The sequence below is a fragment of the Callorhinus ursinus genome, unplaced genomic scaffold (genome assembly GCF_003265705.2).
Source record: "Callorhinus ursinus isolate GAN/ISIS: 27379988/994484 unplaced genomic scaffold, GSC_fseal_2.0 scaffold13, whole genome shotgun sequence".
NCBI lineage: Eukaryota > Metazoa > Chordata > Mammalia > Carnivora > Otariidae > Callorhinus > Callorhinus ursinus.
Window position 1 is genome coordinate 26748341 of NW_027397075.1, and position 21620 is coordinate 26769960.

The 21620-nt window shown below is 45.8% G+C and overlaps 1 protein-coding gene across 1 annotated transcript in view; it reads right to left on the bottom strand.

The window, feature by feature from the left end:
* The window catches only part of GPR161 (G protein-coupled receptor 161), a 37646-nt gene that overhangs the window by 6765 nt on the left and 9261 nt on the right, over positions 1-21620 (bottom strand). Inside the window, exon 3 of the mRNA XM_073900268.1 lies at positions 1604-2021. Coding sequence (XP_073756369.1) covers positions 1604-2021 — 418 coding nt within the window. The remainder of the gene's footprint in view (positions 1-1603; positions 2022-21620) is intronic.

The following is a 21620-nucleotide window of genomic DNA, read 5'->3' on the forward strand; positions in this document are numbered from 1 at the left end:
CCCTGTTACAAAATTAAAAAAAAAAAAAAAGGCACAAAGGTGACAGGCCCCGGGGATCTGATCAAGCCTGGGGCGAATCAGAGTCACTAGTGCCCTGCAGTTCTGAGCTGAATCGGGCACTCCGAAGTCACCGGAAGCCCTCTAGGTGGCACCAGGAAAGGAACGTTTGGGGAAACTCAAATGCCCCAGGGTGGCCTTCCCTCCCTCCAACCCCGACCTCCCCAAGGGGCCTTGCAACAAGGTATCTCTTCTGTGTGTGTCCACATCCTTCTCTCCAGAGGATTGCTAGAAAGGCTCTAACCCAGTTCCAGGAGCTTCGGGCACCAGATGGCAGGCATCTGTAGAGGGTGCCTTCCCACGGTGCCCAGGCCACCCTCCCAGGCTGGAGTGGGGTGGGTCCTCGGCTCTCTGCCCTGCCTGGGATGGAGGTCTGAGTCAGCCGGTGGACGAGTTGCTGGAAGAGCAGCTTGCCCTTTCTCCTGAAGGCCCCTGATCGCCCGAAGCCACCTGTCAGCTCTGGATTTGTGGTCTGGCAAAACCACATGTGCTGGAAAGCCTATTTAAAAAACGTACTGGGGAGCCTGGGTGGATCAGTTGGTTAAGCGACTGACTTCGGCTCAGGTCATGATCCTGGAGTCCCGGGATGGAGTCCCGCATCAGGCTCCCTGCTCAGCGGGGAGTCTGCTTCTCCCTCTGACTCCCCCCTCTCGTGCTTTCTCTCTATCTCATTCTCTCAAATAAATATATAAATAAATAAGTCTTTAAAAAAATAAATAAATAACGTATTGTATGCTACCAAAACTTACTAGAGGCAAATATACTAAAACTGAAACAGTGATTGCTTTGATTGGTGGGATTATGGATTTCTTATTTTATTCTTCACATTCTCTGTGTCATTTGCATTACCGGAGAAAAAAAGATATTTAGAGAGGCCAACTGATTAGTTCTGACAGACTGCTTCCTTCATTTTGCATTCCCCATAGCCACAGAGAGCCGAGAGGGTCTGGCCTGGGGCCTGGGAGAGGCCTGTGCTCTGGATGCACCATCCGGCTACCACTCGTCAGCTGAACGACGGATGGTCCCGAAGGAGCCCAGTGGCCGTGTCACCCAGTGACAAGAGCCCGGACTAGCCTCCTCCCCCATCCTGCAAGCTCAACCTGCTCTCTCCCTCGGAAGTCAAACACCTGCCCGTGGTGAACGAAGTGGCCAATCCCAATAAGGGTGATGAGTGGGGGGGCCCGACCAACTTGCTGGACAGCGGGTGACCCCTTGGGAAACCCTGGACCTAATATCTCTGACACATCACTTCCCCAGCTTCTTTTTCTCACCTATAAAGTGTGCATTAGAGGTTTCGAGAATTTTTTAAGCATTGAAATCTCTTTTAAAAAATAAACCCAAGTGCAATAAAATCAGAGGTGCTCTGGCTGAAGGAAGGGGATGGAGGAAGAGGCAGAACCCTGCTTTCTTGTCCTCCCCAGCGGGAGCCCCTGACATCCTCCCAAGGAACTAAGACGGTACGGAAGTCTCAGGACCAGATGATCTCTCAGGTCCCCTTGGGCACACAATCACTCCTTAATTCTTCAATTCTCTGAGGCAAGCTTACCGGTCCACAGCGATGACCCCGAGTGTGAGCATGCTGGCCGAGCTGATCAGCAGGTACAGGAGGGCCGAGAAGTTGCACCAGACCACACCAAAGATCCATTCCCTCCGAATGGAGCTGGTCGCCACGAAAGGCAGCACCAGCACGGACAGCAGGAAGTTGGAGAGCGTGAGGCTGAAGACGAACTTGTTGCTGAGGGTGAGGAGGTAGGACTTCTTGTACAAGGTGACCACGATGACCAGGTTGCCCAGGCAGACAAAAATGGTGATGATAATGATGGTGATGAAGTCGGTGATGACGGCGCCCCCTTCACCACCCTCCTGGTCCGTGAGGTTGCTCAGCTCCTTCCTGTGGCCGAGGGAGGAGTTGAGGTTCATGGTCAGGGCACCTCGGCGTGCGGTGGGCAGAGCATGCCGGACCACTGGAAAAAGAAGGTAGGACCAAGCGGGCAGGGGAACACTCATCAAATCCCATCATACGCACTTGACACGAGAGCAGCAAGAGACCCCAGTTCTCCCGTCAGTCCTGAGACCCTTAGCCAGTCTTCCCCACTCAAGCTCCACCACAGAGGCCTGTTTTCTACAACCAACTTTGTGTATGACTCCCTGGGTCTCCTTGAATGTGTTCCTCCAATCTAATCCAACCTGTTCACATGCCCCGAAACCTATGATGTACTGAAGGAGAGCTGATTCTTGGGCCCCGCCCCAGAGATGCTGGTCCCAGAAATCAGAGGTCCAGACAAGGAACCTGCACTTTAAACAAGCAGGGGAGAGGTGGGCTGGGCTGCTTTGGGGCCCCTGCAATTCAGGGAGGTCCCCGGACGAGCAGCGGCAGCAGCACCTGGAGCCACAGAGATGGAGAAGTTCAAGCTCACGGCTGACCTCCTGGCCCAGAACCTGCATTTTCATCCCATCCCCAGTTGATTCGTGTGCCCGTTAAAGTTCAACAGTGAGCTTATCATAGGAACTTTCTGAGGTCCCTGAGCAACAAGTTCAATTCATACTGAGGCAACATCGCTGCTCTTGTCAGCCATGTGGAAGGCAGGCAAGGACCCGAGCACCGAGTATAAATAGGTACGAGCAGGCACAGTCTGAGGTCTTGGCCCACAGACACCACTCTCTGCAAGGTGCAGTCCCTGCTTTCAGGACACTGGCTCAGGATCTTGGCTAAACCTGAAGGCTAACATCTTAACATTCAAGCCTGCAGAAGCATGTTTCTCCAAACATTTCATCTACTTTAAGCAGCCAAAACATCCCACAGACGCTTCCCCCACCTGCTCTTGTTCCCAATAAACAGAAGACACCAGAAAGAAGGAAAGCTTTCCTTCCATGAGCCAAATGACAGGAACCCTGGTGCCTAAACTGTCCACACACAGCTGCAGAGCCTTCCCCGCCATCCCCCGGTTGATCTGACACCGCTGTCCAAACACCTTTGGCCACAAGGAGCTGGTGGGCTGAGGCAGCCTGTCCCCTTCCAGCAGTCCTGAGTGCTGGGTAGAAAGCTTCCCTTTCGAGTGAGCCTGCTGCTGGGGGACTGAGGCCCGGTGGCTTGAGCAACACCAAATAATCCTAATCCCTCCTCCACTTGAGCCTTTAAATGCTTCACAAGTGACTTGCTTTCCCTTCTCCAGATTTAATCTCCCGAGTTCCTGAAATGACTTTCAGACTCTTCACTAATTCAGACTCCCTGGTTTGGACTTGTTCGCAGACAGCTATGACCCTCTTGATTTGTGGTCCCCAAAACTGAGTGTACCATTCCGGATGTGGGCTGGTAAGTGTGGAGCACAAGGGGGCAATTTTCTCCATCATCAGGATAATCTCCTCCTACTATTCACTCTAAGAACACATTTTCTTTCAGCAACCATATCATCCTGTTGGGCTTTTCTAACTGTGTGGTCAACTAAAACCCAAAGCTTATACAAATATGAATTTCAGTGAAGGCAGGAGTCCCCAGTCTAAAACTTATGGCATTAATGTTTTTAAGCCTAAATTCAACACATTATTTCTACTAAATTTTATTTTGTGCATTTTGGTCCATATTTCCAGGCTGCTGAAATATTCTGAATTTTTATTCAGTTATGCAATATCTTAGTTACTCCAGCTCTGTGCGATGAATATTCTTTATAGGTATGCCTTCTATGTCTAAGGCTTTGTAAGGTTATTTCTGGGTTTAGTCTTTATTTTGTGAGTTCTGAATTCTGAATTTTGTTAATTCTTGTAAGTAAACTACTGGGGCGCCTGGGTGGCTCAGTCAGTTAGGCGTCTGTTTTGGCTCAGGTCATGATCCCAGGGTCCTGGGATCAAGCCCTACATCAGCCCCTTCTCAACAGGGCAGTCTGCTTCTCCCTCTCCCTCTCTCTGCTCCTGCTCTCTCTCACTCTCTCTTTCTCTCAAGTAAATAAAAAAAATCTTAAAAAAAAACTCTTATAAGTAAATTATTAATTGGTGTCTCAAAATAAAGGTCCTACATGAGCGTATTATTAACTGCGCAAGTGGTAACATGGTGGTAAAGAAAACAGACTTTGAGTCATTAAACAAATGACAAAATGGGAGAAAATATTTACAATTTATGTCTCAGAGGAAGGACTAATCATTCTAATTTATTAAGTAAGTCCAAAAAAAAAAAAATAGAAAAGATGAGAAAGCAGAAAAGTGAGCAAAAGATATAAACAGAAAAAAAGATGTAGGTATCTGAGGACATCAATGACATCGATGTTAACTAAACTTATTGTGGTCATTTCGCAGTATACACATCCGTCCAATCATTATGTCGTACCCCTTAAACTTACATGATGTTATGTGTCAGTTTAGATCCCAATAAAACCAGGCACAAAAAGACATAAACAGTTCACAGAACCAGATATACCAATTGTACTTAAACATACGAAAAGATACCCCATGTCAGGGAAAGTAAGAGAAATTCCCACAAAACTACATGAGATACCATTTCCTCCCCCTTCACGGCACTAAAAACTCAAGCATGGCATCCCTCTCTGTTGGTGAGGCCATGGGGAAACGGGCATTCTCCACACTCACTCACACTCCGCATATGAATGCAAAAGGGAAGAGCCCTGTGGTGGGGGGTTTGGCAATATCTAACAAAGCTCCATGGGCATGTACCCTTTGACCCAGCAATTCTACTTCTAGGTAACTGCCTGAAGATGTAAGTTCATAATATAAAATAACAGATGCACAAAGTTATTCCGTTCATTAAGGCACTAGTGGTAAAAAAAAAAAAGTGGAAAAACATGAGAGAGGGAAAATAAAATGTGCATATTCATCTGCATATAAATATGTACAAATACATGTTTACTTATGCAAAAAGAAAAATAGGAAAGATAACCAGAAATCAAGATATTGATAGAAGTAAAATTTCTCTAAGTATTTTTTTACAGTTTTGATTTTTGAACCATGTGAATATTTTATACACTAAAAAATTTTAAATACAAATGGATGCAAAAGGTAAACAAAATTATTGCAAACAGAAAAAACAAGCCTAACTGTATGTTAGATTGATAACATAACCATAGGGAGAAAAAAGTTGTATCAAGTAGCTTTTAAAATACAGTATTTTGATTGCAAATCGTTAATGGTATATATTCTACGGACCAAAGAACTACTAAGTTTACTTAGTAGGCTTGATGTTGTTAATGGTGTTGTAATTTTACAACTATTTTGAATGTGGAGCAAGTGAGTCTACATGTTTATGGAGAAAGGAGGCACGGATTACAGAACAGGGAAAGGAAAGGAAGGACCCCATGGTGTCAGGTTGGCTACTGGAGGTATCAGTGTGAACTCCCTATTCAAATATACAAAATCAGATCCAAGGAAATTCCCCGGAATACAGTCAGAAAGATTAATAAAGTGAAACTATAGAATAAAAGGCAAATGAGAGAATGAATAGCAAGTGCTTTATTACTCAAGCAAAGCAGAGTGTTTTTCACTTATTAAGGGAAGCACATCTGGCAAGATGGTGGACTCAGCCGATATGAACATCTTTCCCGCTCCAAATTCACTGAAATGCTGGGTTAAATATGACCCAAGGTTTTAAAAAGAAAAAAAAGAAAGAAAGAAAAAGAAAAACCAAGAAACAGAAATCCATAGGTACCAGAAACAAAATTCAAAGCCAGAGTTATAATCCCACACCTGTGGCCAGAAGAGTATCAGACCTAGTTCAAGACCCCTAGGGCTGAGGTTTTTTATGTGGGAGGGTGACTCTGAGCTCCACAGGCAGAGAACTGGAACCAATACCCTGCATAAACAGTGGGTTCTAGAAGGGCATCCCCCTCCATGAAAAAGGGATTAGAAAAATTCCTCCCACTGGCAAAGGGAAGCGGCAAAAACACAGTCATTTACCCGAGGCTCTGGGTGGAGCATGAAACACTTTCTTCCGTGAGAAATCAAACATTATGTGCCATGCTGATGCAGGTACCAAATCCATGCATTCTGCGTGGGGCAGAAATCCAAACTAATAAATCCATGTAAAAATTAATGCTGACCAAAGTTAAGCATAAGATGGCTCTGTAGTGAATTTCCACATTCAAAAAACAAACACTCGATGAAAGTGAGTGCACAGCATTCACGAGGAGGGAGAGTCAACAAAACAAAAAGCCGAACTGACATTCCAAGAACTTAAATTAATAGAAAAAGATGAATAAGACTGTAAAACAAGTACTATTAAAAGCTTTAAAAAAAGGGGGGTAAGAACCATAATGAAAGAACAAGACGTCATGAAAAAATGGTAAGCAACTGTGGAAAAGAATCAAATAGATATTCTAGACATTAAAATTTTAGTTGTCAAAATTAAAAACTCAGTGGTTATGCTGAATGACAGATTTAGCTAAAGAGAAAGATGGTAAACTGGAAGACAGCTCTGAGGAAATGACTCAAAATGTAATTAAAAAGATTAAACTGAAAATATGAAAAGCCAAGATTCATAGAGGACACGATAAGGAGATCCAACATAAGTTCAACAGAAGGGCAGCAAGAGACTGAAGAGAATGTGGGTAGCAGACGCTGCGTGGGGCCTACCCAACTACCACTCTGGGTTTTCTTACTGGCAGAGTTCTGACTTTGTTTTGGTGTAATCCTCCAGTGACTCAGAGAAGGTTGATCCTCCCTACTTCTGGAAGCTAGATCCTGGTTGGTCTAAAGTAATCACTGTGTCCCTTCTCCTGGCAAAGTAGCTGGGAGAAGTCTGGGGTTGGTGGGGGTGGAAATGGGGTATCTGGGGAAAGTTGCTCTGATCTCACAAAGACACTAGGAAGAGAAATCTCTTCCGAGGGCCGTAACGGCGAAGAAAGCACAGAGCTGTGGCAGCCATCTTGGGATCTTTAGAGGTGCTCAGGCAGCATGGTGAGCATGGCAAAGAATGGTCGGTCCTCGGGCTGCTGAATTAGCAAACCTTCAAGTCACTTCATCCTGGCTTCTTGTTATGTGAAATACATTTCTTAAAATGATTTTTAGATCTATTTTCAGTTAAGTTTCTGTTACTTAAGTCCAAAGCATCCAACTTACATGAGGTTGGACCTACACTGTCCACATCAAGGTTGACACAGTTCTTAAAGGGAGGACTGAACATTTTCTAGAATTACAGAAACACACGAGTCCTCAGAATGAAAGGGCATATTGAGTTCTAAGAGTAAATCAGAAAAAGTCTGGGACACCTGGGTGGCTCAGCTGGTTAAGCAGCTGCCTTCGGCCCAGGTCATGATCCCAGAGTCCTGGGATCAAGTCCCGCATCAGGCTCCTTGCTCAGCAGGGAGTCTGCTTCTCCCTCTCCCTCTGCTGCTCCCCCTGCTTATGCTCTCTCTCTCTCTCTCACTCTGACAAATAAATAAAATCTTTAAAAATAAAAAATAAGAAGTCTGCATCAAGGCATATCACAATGAAAAATGACAAACACTGAGATACAGAGAAACTAGTAAATGCAAGTTTTCTGATTAAGAAGTAAAAATTAGATAAACAGCAGACTCTTCTTTTGAAGAAAACAGAAAATAGAAGCCAGAAAACCATGGAATGATCTCCTCAAAGTGCTGAGGAAAAGAACTCTTGCCCTAACGTTGTAGAACATCATTCAAGAGAAGACACAATATACTTCTGAGGCAAACAAAATCTGAATGTTCACTAACTGTAAACTGACCGAAAGATCCACTTAAAGACACAGCCCATCAAAGAATCCAAAATCCCAGAAATAAGTAGGGTGCAAGAATCAATTGTTAGAAAAGAAACTGGCAAATATATGGATAAATCTAAATAACCACTGCATAAAAATGAAATTTAAATTTAAAAAGTTAAACATCAACCATAAATTTTATAAAAAGAGCTAATTTGGGACGCTTCAACAGGGTGAAATTAAAGTACTAAGCAAAGTGGAAGCTCTTAAAGGTCCGGTGAGAGTAGGAAGCGTCCAGGTTAGTATGTACTCAGGGCAGGAACTTTGGTTAGGACTGCTTCCCCAGCAGTTGGACAAGCCTGCACACAGTAGGTATGCTCAGTAATTATCTGTAGATGAATGATGAGCTTTCAAAATTCTGTCATTGTTAAATAGGAGTGTTAACAATGTAAAAGAATAAAAATAGGATGCAAAACTTCCAATCCAAAAGACAGGGAAAGGGGCTCCGGGGTGGCTCAGTTGGTTAAGCGTCTGCCTTCAGCTGAGGCCAGGATCTCGGGGTCCTGGGATCGAGCCCCACCTTGGGCTCCCTGCTCAGCGGGGAGCCTGCTTCTCCCTCTCCCCCCGCTCATGCTCTCTCTCAAATAATCTTTAAAAAACAAAACAAAACAACAAACAGAAGACGGGAAAAAAAATTAAGAAAGCACTACTGGTGTATGTTACTCTCCAGTGGCCCTACAGCAGGCATGCTCGTGAGCTGGAGGACAGAAAACCCAGGGCTGCCTGCCGAGCCTCAGGTCCTCTGGCCCAACCTTACCCAGGAGGCAGAGGGGGGCGTGGGGGCCAAACAGCTGCCCAACCAGGGAATTCCAAAATCCTGGCCTCTGCCAGGAGGCCTACAGCGGGGAGGCACAAGCCCCAGCAAATCTCCCAGGGGTGTACCTTTAAAGAATAAGAGAGAGGGCTCAGATTGCCCCAGCCAGCGAAGGCATCCTGGCAGGCAGCCGGCTTCCCCAGGCCCGACAAGCCCGGACCCATTGCATGGGAGCAAATTCACGTGTGACTCACATCACCACCTGAGGGCCAGGTCGGCCTCCAGACACAAAGGTGGTTCAGAACTCCCACACTCACTGCGTCCTGCCTTGTGCTGCAACTCTGAGAAACAACACAAGTATCCCCTGGCTGAGGTGGGTTTTTTTTAAAAAAAATTTTACTTATCTATTTACTTGTGAGAGAGAGAGTGCGCAGGGGGATGGAGGGCAGAGGGAGACGGAGAGAAAGAATCTCCAGCAGACTCCCTTCTGCGTGTGGAGCCCAATGCGGGGCTTGATCTCACAACCCTGAGATCATGACCTAAGCTGAAACCAAGAGTCGGATGCTTAACCGACTGAGCCACCCCGGCGCCCTGTCTGAGGTTTTAATAAACGTATCAGAAGTTATCCCTGACAGGTCACTGGGGAAGGCTGAACGTTCCCTCCTCCTCCTGCCGTGGCTCTGTGTAGCACGGACACACGTCGTTCGGAGCTGCCTGGGCCCTCCTGGCCATTCCCAGAGACCACGAACAGTCTGCTGGGTTAGCCTGCTGGCAAAGGCTTCAAGTCATTCAAAGCCAAATCGTGATACTCAAGTAAGGGATCAGTATCATTCTGGGTTAAAAAACAAGGCAACGTTCTAGAATATTGAGACAGGTATCTACTATGTTTTATAAACCCGTCTGCGTGGTAATTTCCAAGTAATTCTGGAAGTAATCTTGATCTGCAAAAATAGAATTACTACAATTTAAGGGTAGATTACCTCTCTTGTTTAATTGTGCAGATTTGGATATTTATGGTCTCACCTCCTGTTTCAACCTAGAACTCTGATTTTCCTGAAGGTCAGACTAGCTACCACAGGCTGGTAGGCTGAGAGAATACGGGCCTGGGGGCGCAGCAGCGGGCTGTCTTTGGCACTGAGGAGAGCACTCACAGGCAAAGCTGAGGGAGTGATGGGGGGGGGGAGAGGGGTAAGGGGAGAGAGAATGCAATGAATCCATCCACAAATGCTGGTCAAATAACCTGAGACTGAATCATCTTGTTCTCCTCAGGTACAGGAGCCAATATATTTTTGCCTTCGCCGAGGCTAACTAAGCTGGGTTTCTGTCACTTGCAACTTAAAGAATCCCAACTAATACTTGGAGACGCATGGTCTGCATACAAAATGTCAAGACCCCACTTTTTTGGACGTTAGTACCAGACACCTTCCCTCCTTCAAGGTTAGGCTGACTCCTTAGGCACAGCTCCGCCTTCCTCAGCCTCCTTCTAAAAACTTTACTCTCTTCTTCTTGCTGCACACTCGTGGACTCTAGTACCATGGACCCCTCGTATGGCAGCACAGAGAAGCTTTTCACCCCCAGAGTTCGGTCTCTTTGGGATCAGGAGATTCGTGTCCCGGTCCACAAGCCACTACAAAGAAAAGGAGGCCCCCCCAATGCCCCTCAGAAGTAAGGCCATCAAAGGGTCCCCCCGAGAGCCTACAGACACAGGCCCGGGCTCAGGTGGCCGCTGGAGGCTGTGTTGGTCGGAAGGAGGCAGTTCTTCAGGCAGCTCTCTAACCAGGGGCCGCTGGACATGCCAGGACACACCTGTCCTCTCCTGAAGTCTTCTCTAGAAAAACAGATTCTTTGGGCATAAGGTTCTCTTCTGACATTCTTAAATATACCTGAGGGGAGTGGTTCACTTTCTCTGCTGCGGCACCCACCTTTATGAGGAGCCTGGAAGCTGGGACCACCAGAGGCCCTCTGCTAGAGAAATTAAATGCCCATCAAACGCCAGGCAGGCACAGAAGATACTCAAATAAGCCAGGTGAGGTCACGGTAGCCCTGTTCTAGCAATTCTCTCAGGGGCTCTTCATCTCAGCACCCCCAAGCGCTTTATGCACGTCAGTCACCGGCTGGAGGGGAAGGGGTGGAGTTGAAAGAAGGTTCTAATAACTACCTTGCTCTGCACTAAGGGAACTGAGATTGACGGTAAGCCCCCACCCCCTCCTACTACAAACCAGACCACACACCTTGTTGAGAGCCAGAGAGAGATCACAAGATCCCTGGGTGTCCCTCCCCATACTCCTGCCATCCTTCCTGGGCACTGTGATCGTTGTCCCAAAAATTGGAGGTGCAACAGGCTGGCCTCTGCAACCCCAGACGGAGGCCCAGCCAGCCAGCCCAGAGTCTGGCCCCATGTGCAGTGCACTCTGCTCTTGCCCCGACAAGGCCACCACAAACCTAGGAATGTCCTAGTCCCAAGCCTCTCACTTCACATGTAGAGCAGGTCTGAGCTCCGGTCTGCTTGGGAAAATGCACCGCAGAAGGAAAAAAAGCTGCAGTCGGAACTGCAGACTGCCTTAAGTCCCCGATGGAGTTCTTGGTGGGCCAGTGGCAGAGACCGGGCTTTGGTCCCCTCTGCACGGACATTATCCACCTGAGTACCTCACTGCGCTTCACAACATCCTTCAGTAGAGACTAGAAGGCTGGAGGCGGGGGCTCTTCACGGACTGTGACCCTGTCCACAGAGGTCAACCATGAGTCTGCCTGATGTCTTCCCCAAACCAAGCCCTTGCTCCTCAGCATAGACACTTCCCAAGGCTTGGTCCTTGATCCATCCCTTTCTCCCTACACTCTTGAGAATCTCATCCATTTCCAGAGTGTTACTTATTTTTAACTAACAATAAACAGTATTTGCAAAACACCGTGCAACATACAATGTGTCCTGACATGCATCATCTCATTAGATCATCTGAGTAACTTTGAGAGGTAGGAATTAGGCTTCTCCCCATTTTAGAGAGGCAGCCTAACATATGGTTAAGAGCATGAACCCTGGAACGAGAGAGCCTGGGTTCAAATCCCAGCTTCACTACTTACTGGCTCTGGGACCTTGACGTGTTCCCTAAACTCTCTGGGCATGAGCTTTCCCTTCTGTAAAATGGGGACAATACTCTTACGCAGAGTTGGTGGGAGAAATCAATGAGTTAATATTTGTACAGTGCTTTAGAACAGTGTTTGGAACCATGTAAGTGTTTGTTAAATAAGTAAAATGGGGAAACTGAGGCTCAGAAAGGTTAAGTGCCTAGTTTGAGAGAACAGGCAGGAGCAGCTATACAACTTGGCCTGATGGCCGTGAGGCTACCATCTGTCTTCACCTCATCCATTCACCACAGAAGATGTAGCGTGGTGTGGCCTCACCTACACACCCGATTTCTCACCCACCAACCCCTTCACAGGCCCTCTGCTCCAGCCAACTGTGCTATGTGCTTCCATTTCCAATTTACTTTTGCTTCAACCCATCCTCCTCTCAGAATACTCTCCCTGTTTATAGAATGGCTGAATAAAGATTTACTGAGTCTAAAATATGTTACTGATCTATTGGTCTAATTAATGACTTTATTGAAAGAGGGAAAGAAACAAACAAATGGGGGAGCAGGGAGACTGAAGCCTAAGAAACAAACAAAAAATATACCAAGTCACGACACAGAATCTGGCAATGAGTTCTTGGACAGGACACCAAGGGCACAGGCAAAAAAAAGAAAAAAACAGACAAACTGGACTTCGTGAAGATTTTAAGAATCCGTACATCCAAAGGTACTATCCACAGAATATAAAAGCAACCCACGGAATGGGAGAAAATGTTTGCAAATCATATGTCTGATTAGGGATTACTATTTAGAATATATTAAGAACTCCTAAAATTCAAGACTAACCTAAAAAAAACCTGCATCCAAAAAAGAGATGTAAATGGCCAGCAGGTACATGAAAAGATGCTTAACATCACTGAGAACTAAGAAAAGCAAATAAAACTACAAAGAGATATCATCTCATACCCATTAGAATGGCTGCTACAAGAAAAAAAACAAAAAAACAAAACAGAAAACAACAGTGTTGGTGAGGATGTGCAGAAATAGAGCCCTTCTGCACTGTTGGTGGGAATGTACTGACAAAGCTGCTGTGGAAAACAGCATGAAACTTTCTCAAAAAATTAAATATTGAATTACCATACAACCCAGCAGTTCCACTTCTGGTTATAAACCCAAAAAATGAAAAGCAGGGTCTCGAAGAAATACTTGTACACCCATGTTCCCAGCAGCATTATTCACACTAGCGAAAATGTGGAAGCAACCCACGTGTCCACTGAGTGATGAATGGATACGCAAAATACGGTACACCCACACGATGCAGCACTGGAAGCTGTGATGTGGGCTCCAACACGGATGAACCTGGGGGACACTACGCGGAGTGGAATAAGTCGGTCACAGAATGACAAATACTGGATGATTCCACTGACGTGAGGTGCTCAGAGTAGTCAAAATTCTAGAGATAGAATGGAGAACGGTGGACACCAGGAGCTGAGGGTGAGCGGGAGGGAGGGGCTGGTTAATGGGTTCAGTTTTACCAGATGAGGAGAGTTCTGGAGAGGGATGGCGGGAATGGTTGCAAAATGTGAATGGAGTCAATACCACTGACTTGTGCACTTAACTACAGCTAAGATGGCAAGTTTCATGTTAAATTAAAAAAAAAAAGCTGAAAAACTCATTTATCAGGGTTCCTTCTCTTGAACGCCTCTCCCCACAGGGTTTGGAGTCACCAAGTGAAGGCAGTAGCTATCTTCCCCCACGGGCGGCATCTGGAGTAACCCCCCCCCTCCCCCGCCACCAGCTCCAGCGGACGGAGCGGCCTGGATGAGTGCTCACCAGATCCTCGTCCAGCACGGGCTCTCAGGCTGAGCACACGACGTGAAACCATAAGTCACGCGGCACCCTCCCCAGAGGCCACAGTCGAACACAACTCAGCCCTCTGTTCCTCAAACCTCTCTGTTGCAGTGTTTGTCGTGCGTGTTGGGAGGATGTGAGGAACACTCCGTACTAAGCCAGCTGGACTCGGAGCCATGGACTGTCCGCTGAATTTTTTTAAAGGGCCCCTGGCCTCGTCCCAGGCCGCCCCCAGCAACAGCAAAGGCCACCAGCATCCTCCTGGTATTTTCCGGTCCACGAGGGCCAGGCCATTTCAGCCCCCAGAAAGTCCACAGTCCACCAGCTGCAGTCGTTGAGCAAGACAGCTCTCCAGGGGAAAGTCCTAGGTCCCCAGGGAAAAGCGCTTTAGGAAAAGGCAGGGCAAGCAGCGTGGGCTGACTGCAGCTCTCCGGGGGAGCTTTAGCACCCTGAAGGTCCAGCCAGACCGGACTAGAGGGATTACTCTTCCAGCTGCACACAAGGCAGTGATCTCCCCTTTGCCAGGCCACTGGACACCCCAGCCTGGACCACATGACCACCCTGGGTGGAAGAAGAGCAGGAACACCAGCTCTTCCAGAGCAGGCATGGAAAAGCCTCCACCACGCAGGCCTGCGGCCATCCTGCCTGGAACCCGGATCCCAGCAGGCAAGGCTGGGTCAGACCAGGTCAGAACGGCCCCGGGCTGTTCCAAATTCCCTGCCGCTGCTGCCAGACGTGGGGGTGGTGGACCAAGGGTCTGGTCAGGATCCCCTACTCAGGCAGACAGAAAGAAGCCAATGCCACTCCCCAGAGCTCCCAACTCAAACGTCCAAGTGGCTACTCAACATCTCAAGCTGGATGTCACAAGCATGGCAAGCCTGGCATGTCTGCAACCAGACTTCAACTCTCTCAGACCTGCCCTTTCCACATTCTTCTTCATCTCACATTATGGTTCCCCTATCCTCCCAGTGGCTCAGACCCTAAGCTGGGGAGTCACTCCTGACTCCTCACTTTGTCTCACAGCTCCTCTCTGGTTCATCAGCAAATCTATGGGCTCTAATTTGGACAAGTTTCTAGAATTCAACTATATTTAACTATCTCTGCTACCGTTACTCTTTTCCAGGCTACATTGTATCTTCTCTGGATTATTAAAATACCTTCCTCACTAGCCTACCTGCATCTACCACTGCCCCCATCCTCAACGCAGCAACCACAATGAGCCGGTTCAAACAGAGGTCAAAACAAATGAACAAGTCACTGCTTCAATCATAACCCCAAAAGGATTCCTGTATCACTCAGAATAAGCCCTGCAGTTTCCCACATGATCTAGCTCTCCATTACTGCTCCAACCTCATCATAAAAATTGCTTTTTACACCCACTCCAACCACACTGGCTTCCTCACTATTTCACAGATACATCAAGCATGCACCCACCTCAGGGCCTTTGCACTTGCTGTTTCCTATGCCCGGAATGCCCTTACCCCAGATATCTTTGGAGGCTGCTCTCCCACTTCCTTTAGGTTTTAACTTAAACCACCTTTTTGGCAAGGCCCTCCCAGCCCACACTACCTTTTATACCCCTCTCCAACACTTCATGGCTCCACTCCCTTCCTTTTCGGATAATACCCAGTTATTCTTAGTGCAGATACGTGTACTTATCTTATTAATGCCTTTCTCTCCTGAAAGACTGTATGCTTCATGAGTGCAAGGAATTCTGCTCTGCAAATTTCTTTGCCAGCCCCTAGAACAGCGACTGACAAATAACAGGTACCCAATAGATGTGATAAATGATTGACTACATGAATGAACCATGGGACCCTGGGCATCCTGGCACACTAGGTGGTTTTTGCTCTGCAAACATAGCAGACGCTCTTCACCATCCAGTCATTATCCCTTTCCCTCTCAAAAGAACTCTGGCTAGACAGAGGGCACTAAATATACCTACAAAAGGCAGACTCACTGTACAGACCTTGGGCAGCCATCAGACCCAGTTTCAGTCAACAGAAGTCTACAACGTGACGAAGGCTATCCATTTTCTGATAAAGGGGGACACACTCAGCTATGGCTTCTGCCCTTTTCCCTTTCCCCTCTCTCCTGGCTGGAACTCAAACCCAAGCTTCCAAATGAGGCAGCCACCTTTTGACCAGGTAGCTGGAACTGCCACGCAATCCGAGCAGGAAGACTAAAGCCCAAACCACATGTCGAACTGTGAAGCCGCTGTGCCCAGCCATGCTAGTCAACCCCTTTATGGTTAAGTCCTTGTTGTACAGTTTCCCTTCCATGCTACGTAGAGCAAAGCTAACCTGATACACGGGGCAAAGGTGGGAGGACAGACGCAGAGGAAGGCGAACTGCGCTGTGGGGTCTTCATTCATCTATCCATCCTCCGCTCCCATCTACCCAGGCCCTCGGCCCCACAGTGAGCCTAACTCGCTCACCCTTTGCCATGATAACTACAGAATCAAAGACTCTAATCGTTAGGGAGAGAGGGTCTCCAGTAAGGACCTCTCTTCCAAAAATGCACTAAAACCCTGGGCTAGTCCTTGGAAATGTCTCATTCTGGATAGCTGACTTTTATGAATTGGTGGGGTTTTTCCACCTTAAAATATCAAAACTCTTTATTTTAAGCCTTTAAGCAAAATTATGAAAATCTATCATACATTTCTCTATATTTTAAAACAAACCATACAAAACAATGATTTTTCACGATTCAAGGTCATTAAGTACTGAGATAAATGGAATTCTGACTTGGGAAAGACCTCAGAGATGAATTCTAAGGCACCTGCTTTCTTCTGGAAGCTCAGGGAAGACGGTGTGCTCGTCACAGTCACTGGGAGAGCGGATTTCCACCGCGGGGCTGCAAACAGGGATTCCCTCCAATCAGATCAGGGCGACAGTATATTTCTTTCACACCAAATGCGCCTTTATTTCCTTCTTATACTTTCTCTGCCATTTTTGTCAACTTTCAGCTTCCCCTTTTCCCTATACAAAGTATACTTACCTATAGTTTTCCTCGTGGAACTTTGTTAAAGGTCTTTTTTTAAAAATTTTATCAGGTTATGTTTGTCGCCATACAATACATCATTAGTTTTTGATGCAGTGACCCACGATTCGTTGTTTTCATATAACACCCAGTGCTCCATGCAGTACGTGCCCTCCTTAATATCATCACCGGGCTAACCCTTCCCCCCTCCCTCCTCCCCTCTAAAACCCTCAGTTTGTTTCTGAGTCTTTCATGGTTCATCTCTCCTTCCGATTTCCCCCCCTTCATTTTTCCCTTCCTTCTCCTAATGTCCTCCATGTTATTCCTTATGTTCCACAAATAAGTGAAACCAAATGATAATTGACTTTCTCTGCTTGACTTATTTCACTTAGCATAATCTCCTCCAGTCCCATCCATGTTGACGTAAAACTTAGGTATTCATCCTGTCTGATGGCTGAGTAATGTTCCATTGTATATATGGACCACATCTTCTTTATCCATTCATCTGTTGAAGGGCATCTCGGCTCTTTCCAGTTTGGCTATTGCGGACATTGCTGCTATGAACATTGGGGTGCATGTGGCCCTTCTTTTCACTACATCTGTGTCTTTGGGGTAAATATCCAGCAGTGCAATTGCTGGGTCATAGGGTAGCTCTATGTAAAGCAAGGGAGCACATCAGTGCAAAGATCTCCAAGTACAGCCTCGGTCATATAAAGGTCATTTCCTCCTATACCTTTGGGGAGGGTTGATTTTCGACCTCTCAACACTCTGCCATGCAAGTGACATAGGAACTGTGGCATATTCTGGAAAAACAGGGACCCCTGAAACACCTCTGAGCTCAGCATCTAATTTTAGTATTTTTTAAAAAGTAAGAGGGAAACTGCTGAATCTAAAAGCAAGATCGTTGAGCCCCACTAGATTTTATACCACCAGGAAACTGGTATGTAAGTGCAGACAAGTATATACTGAAGGTCTAACACTACAATTTCCCCAAAGGCCAAGCCTAGAAAATGCAAACTTCTCAAAGAGACTACAAGCACATTTGCAGACGATATCTGTGCAGGCCTGCATGAGAAGGCAGAGAGTGCTACTAGTTCTTGGCTATCTTGATTTCCTATATAAGCTATCCTATCACACATCCTCGAAGTCACGCATTCCCAAACTGTGGGTGGCAGTTCACTGTCTGTAGACCAAACAAATGACATCTTGCCCACGTAGAAACTACTATTCTTCAAGAGTCTATAGATGCTATTGTGGTCAGTAAAACTAAAATTCACTTTTCACGTGGTTATTGATTCAAAGCAGCTTTTTGTAATTAAGCATTTTCTCCAGCTGAGGTGTTATTAAAAGGGGACATGCAGCCTGGGGAAAGCTTGGAGATCACTACCAGAAGCCATGCTAGGCCCCTGCCTTCCTTGTTGCCACTTATATAAATAACACCTACCTCAAGGTCCACCTTAACAGCAAAATGCTGAAGAAAACTTTCTGGAACATTCCACCCTCACAGTGAACTTTACTACCTCTTACTAGCTACAGTTTTCCCTTTATATTTTAGTTATTCTGTCAGACATGCATGTGTTAGCACAAGTTTTTATTTTAGGTGAGGATACTTACTCCTCCAGAAAACTTATTAATTCTTCCTCAGTTTCCCCCTTTGAATTCCCAACAGCACTTTGCATGTGGGAGAAACTATTTTATATGCCCCCTACTCTTTAATATCTACATCAATCTGATACTCAATATAAAAAATAGTTTTTGGAATCTTGACCAAACCTAGGTTTGAATTTCATATGACCTGTGTGTGTCTCCTAACATCTCTGAGCTTCAAATTCTCCATGAGGAAAGAGAGAGTGAAATTTACCTTCTTTATGTGATTGTCAAGAGGAATTTATGACCTAGCCATAGAAGCTACGCAGTAAAAAGAAATAAAAGCCAGCCAAATTGCAAAGGAAAAAGTAAAACTGGGGGCGCCTGGGTGGCTCAGTCAGTTAAGCATCTGCCTTCAGCTCAGGTCATGACCCCAGGGCCCTGCGATCGAGCCCCTCATTGGGCTCCCTGCTCAGTGGGGAGTCTGCTTCTCCCTCTGCCTGCTGCTCCCCCGGCTTGTGTGCACTCTCTCTCTCTCCCTCTCTGTCAAATTAAAAAAAAAAAAAATCTTAAATAAAAGAACTAATGAATGAATTCAGTAAAGTCTCAGTATACAAAATTAATATATATAAATCAGTTGCATTTCCATTTCTATACACTAATAAGAGCTATCAAAAAGAGAAATTAAGGGGTGCCAGGGTAGCTCAGTCAGTTAGGTGTTTCACTCTTGATTTCGGCTCAGGTCATGGTCTCAGGGTCAGGAGATCAAGCCCCACATTGGGCTCCACACTGGGTGTCTAGCCTGCTTGGGATTCTCTCTCTCCCTCTTCCTCTGCCCCTCCTCCCTACCCCACTTGCACACTCTCTCTCTCTCTCTCCAAAAAAAAAAGAGAGATTAAGAAAATAAACCCATTTATAATTGCATCAAAGATAATAAGATACCTAGTAATAAATTTAACCAAGGTGAAAGACCTGTACTCTGAAGACTATAAAACACTGATGAAAGAAACATCTTCAGATGACATAAATAAATGTAGAAATGTACCATGCTCATGGACTGGAAGAATTAATATTGTTAAAATGTCCATACCACCCAAAGCAATCTACAGATTCAATGAAATCCCCATCAAAATACTACCAAAAGTTTTTTTCATTTTTCACAGAACTAGAAAAAAGAATCCTAAAATTTGTATGGGACCACAAAAGACCCCAAACAGCCAAAGAAATCTTGAGAAAGAAGAAAGCTGAAAGCATCGCCCTCCCTGATTTCAAACTATACCACAAAGTACAATAATCAAAACAGTATGGCACTGGTATGAAAACAAACCACACAGATCAGTGAACAGAATAGAGAGCCCAGGGGAGCCTGGGTGGCTCAGTCAGTTAAGAATCCAACTCTTGATTTCAGCTCAGGTCATGACCTCAGGGTCATGAGATAGAGCCCCAGGCTGAGCTCCATGCTCAGCATGGAGCCTGCTTAAGATTCTCTCTCTCCCTCTCCCTCTGCCCCTCCCCCCACTCTTGCTCTCTAAAAAAAAAGAATAGAAAGCCCAGAAATAAACCTTCACATATATGGCCAATTAATCTGTGACAGAGGAGACAAGAACATACAATGGGGAAAAAAGCAGTCTCTTCAATAAATGATGCTGGGGAAACTGGACAGCAACATGCAAAAGAATAAACTGGACCACTTTCTGACACTGTACACAAAAATTAACTCAAAATGGATTAAGGATGTAAATGTAAGAACTGAAACCATAAAACTCCTTGAAGAAAACACAGGCACCAAGCTCTTTCACACTGGTCTAAGCAGTATCTTTTTAAACCAGGTGCATCACGTGGGACTACATCAAAAAAGCTTCTGCACAGCAAAGGAGACCATCAACAAAATGCAAAAGGAACCTACTGAATGAAAAAAGATATTTGCAAATCATTAAGGGGTTAATATCCAAAATATGTAGACACAACTTAATATCAAAAAACAAACAACCAACCTGATTTAAAAATGGGCAAGGGACTTGAAGAGACATTTTTCTGAAGACAAAATGCAGATGGCCAATGGGCACATGAAAATATGATCATCACTTACCATCAAAGAAATACAAATCAAAACTGCAGTGAGATACCACCTCACACCAGTCACACTGGCTTGTATCAAAAAAAAAAAGAAAAGAAAATAGGGACACCTGGATGGCTCAGATGGTTAAGCGTCTGCCTTCAGCTTGGGTCGTGATCTTAGGGTCCTAGGATCAAGTCTGATGGGCTCCTTGCTCAGCGGGGAGTCTGTTTCTCCCTCTCCCTCTGCCTCTCCCCTCTGGTCATGCTCTCTCTCTCTCTCAAATGAATAAATAAAATATTTTTTTAAAAAAGACAAAAATACAAGTGTTGGCTAGGGTGTGGAGTAAGAGGAACCTCTGCACACTGTTGGTGGGAATGCAAGTTGGTGCAGCCACCATGGAAAACAGTACAGAGGTTCCTCAAAAAATTAAAATAGTATGACTACTACTACACGATCTAGCAATTCTGCTTTGGGGTATTTATCTGAAGAAAATGAAGACACCAATTCAGAGAGAAATATGCACCCCTATGTTCACCGCAGCATTATTTACAATTGACAAGATATGGAAACAACCCAAGTGTCCATCCATAGACGAATGGAAACAAGATGTGGTACATACACTATGGAATATTCCTCAGCCATACAGAACAATGAAATCTTGCCACTTGAGACAACATGGATGGACCTAGACGGTATTATCTACATGAAGTAAGTCAGAGAAAGACAACACAAAATTTCACTTATATGTGGAATCTAAAAAACAAAACAGAAACAGACTCACAGACACAGGGCGGGTAGGGCTGTGGGGGTACCTGGTGAAGTGGATGAAGAGGCACAAACTTCTCGTTACAAAGTAAGTAAGGCATAGGGATGTGATGGACGGCATAGGGAACAGAGTCAGTAATATTGTAATAACTCTATGTGCTGATGGGCAGGAAGGAGAGTTATGGTGGGGTCATTTCATAACAGAAAAAAGGGAATTTACAAGGAAGCATGTGAAAGCAGGTAGTTGAGCGGCTGTCAGAGGATAAACTCAAAAAAATGTTTAAGATATATATGACATGAAGAGAAAACATTCCTCGTTTCCCCTCCAAATTTTAACAAAAGCCAAAGAGATTTCTTTTTTTTTTTTTTATTTTATTTATTTGTCAGAGAGAGAGAGACACAGAGAGAGAGAAAGCACGCACAAGCAGGGGGAGAGGCAGGTAGAAGGAGAAGCAGGCTCCCCATGAAGCAAGGAGCCCGATGCAGGACTCAATCCCAGGACCCCGGGATCATGACCTGAGAGCCAAAGGCAGATGCTTGACCTACTGAGCCGCCCAGGCATCCCAAAAGCCAAAGAGACTTCATTTGACGACTTCAGTGGATGACACAGAAGAGAATGGATGCATAGCAAGGGACCATAGACGGAAGCATCTGGGATTCCATGAGGGGCCCAGGGCTCCAGGACTTGAACCTCACTGCTTGGTCACCCCAGGAAAGGGCTCCCGCCCAGAAGTGAGCCGCTTCGGTGACCAGCAAGGCAGGCCTTCTGCCCAGTGGGGG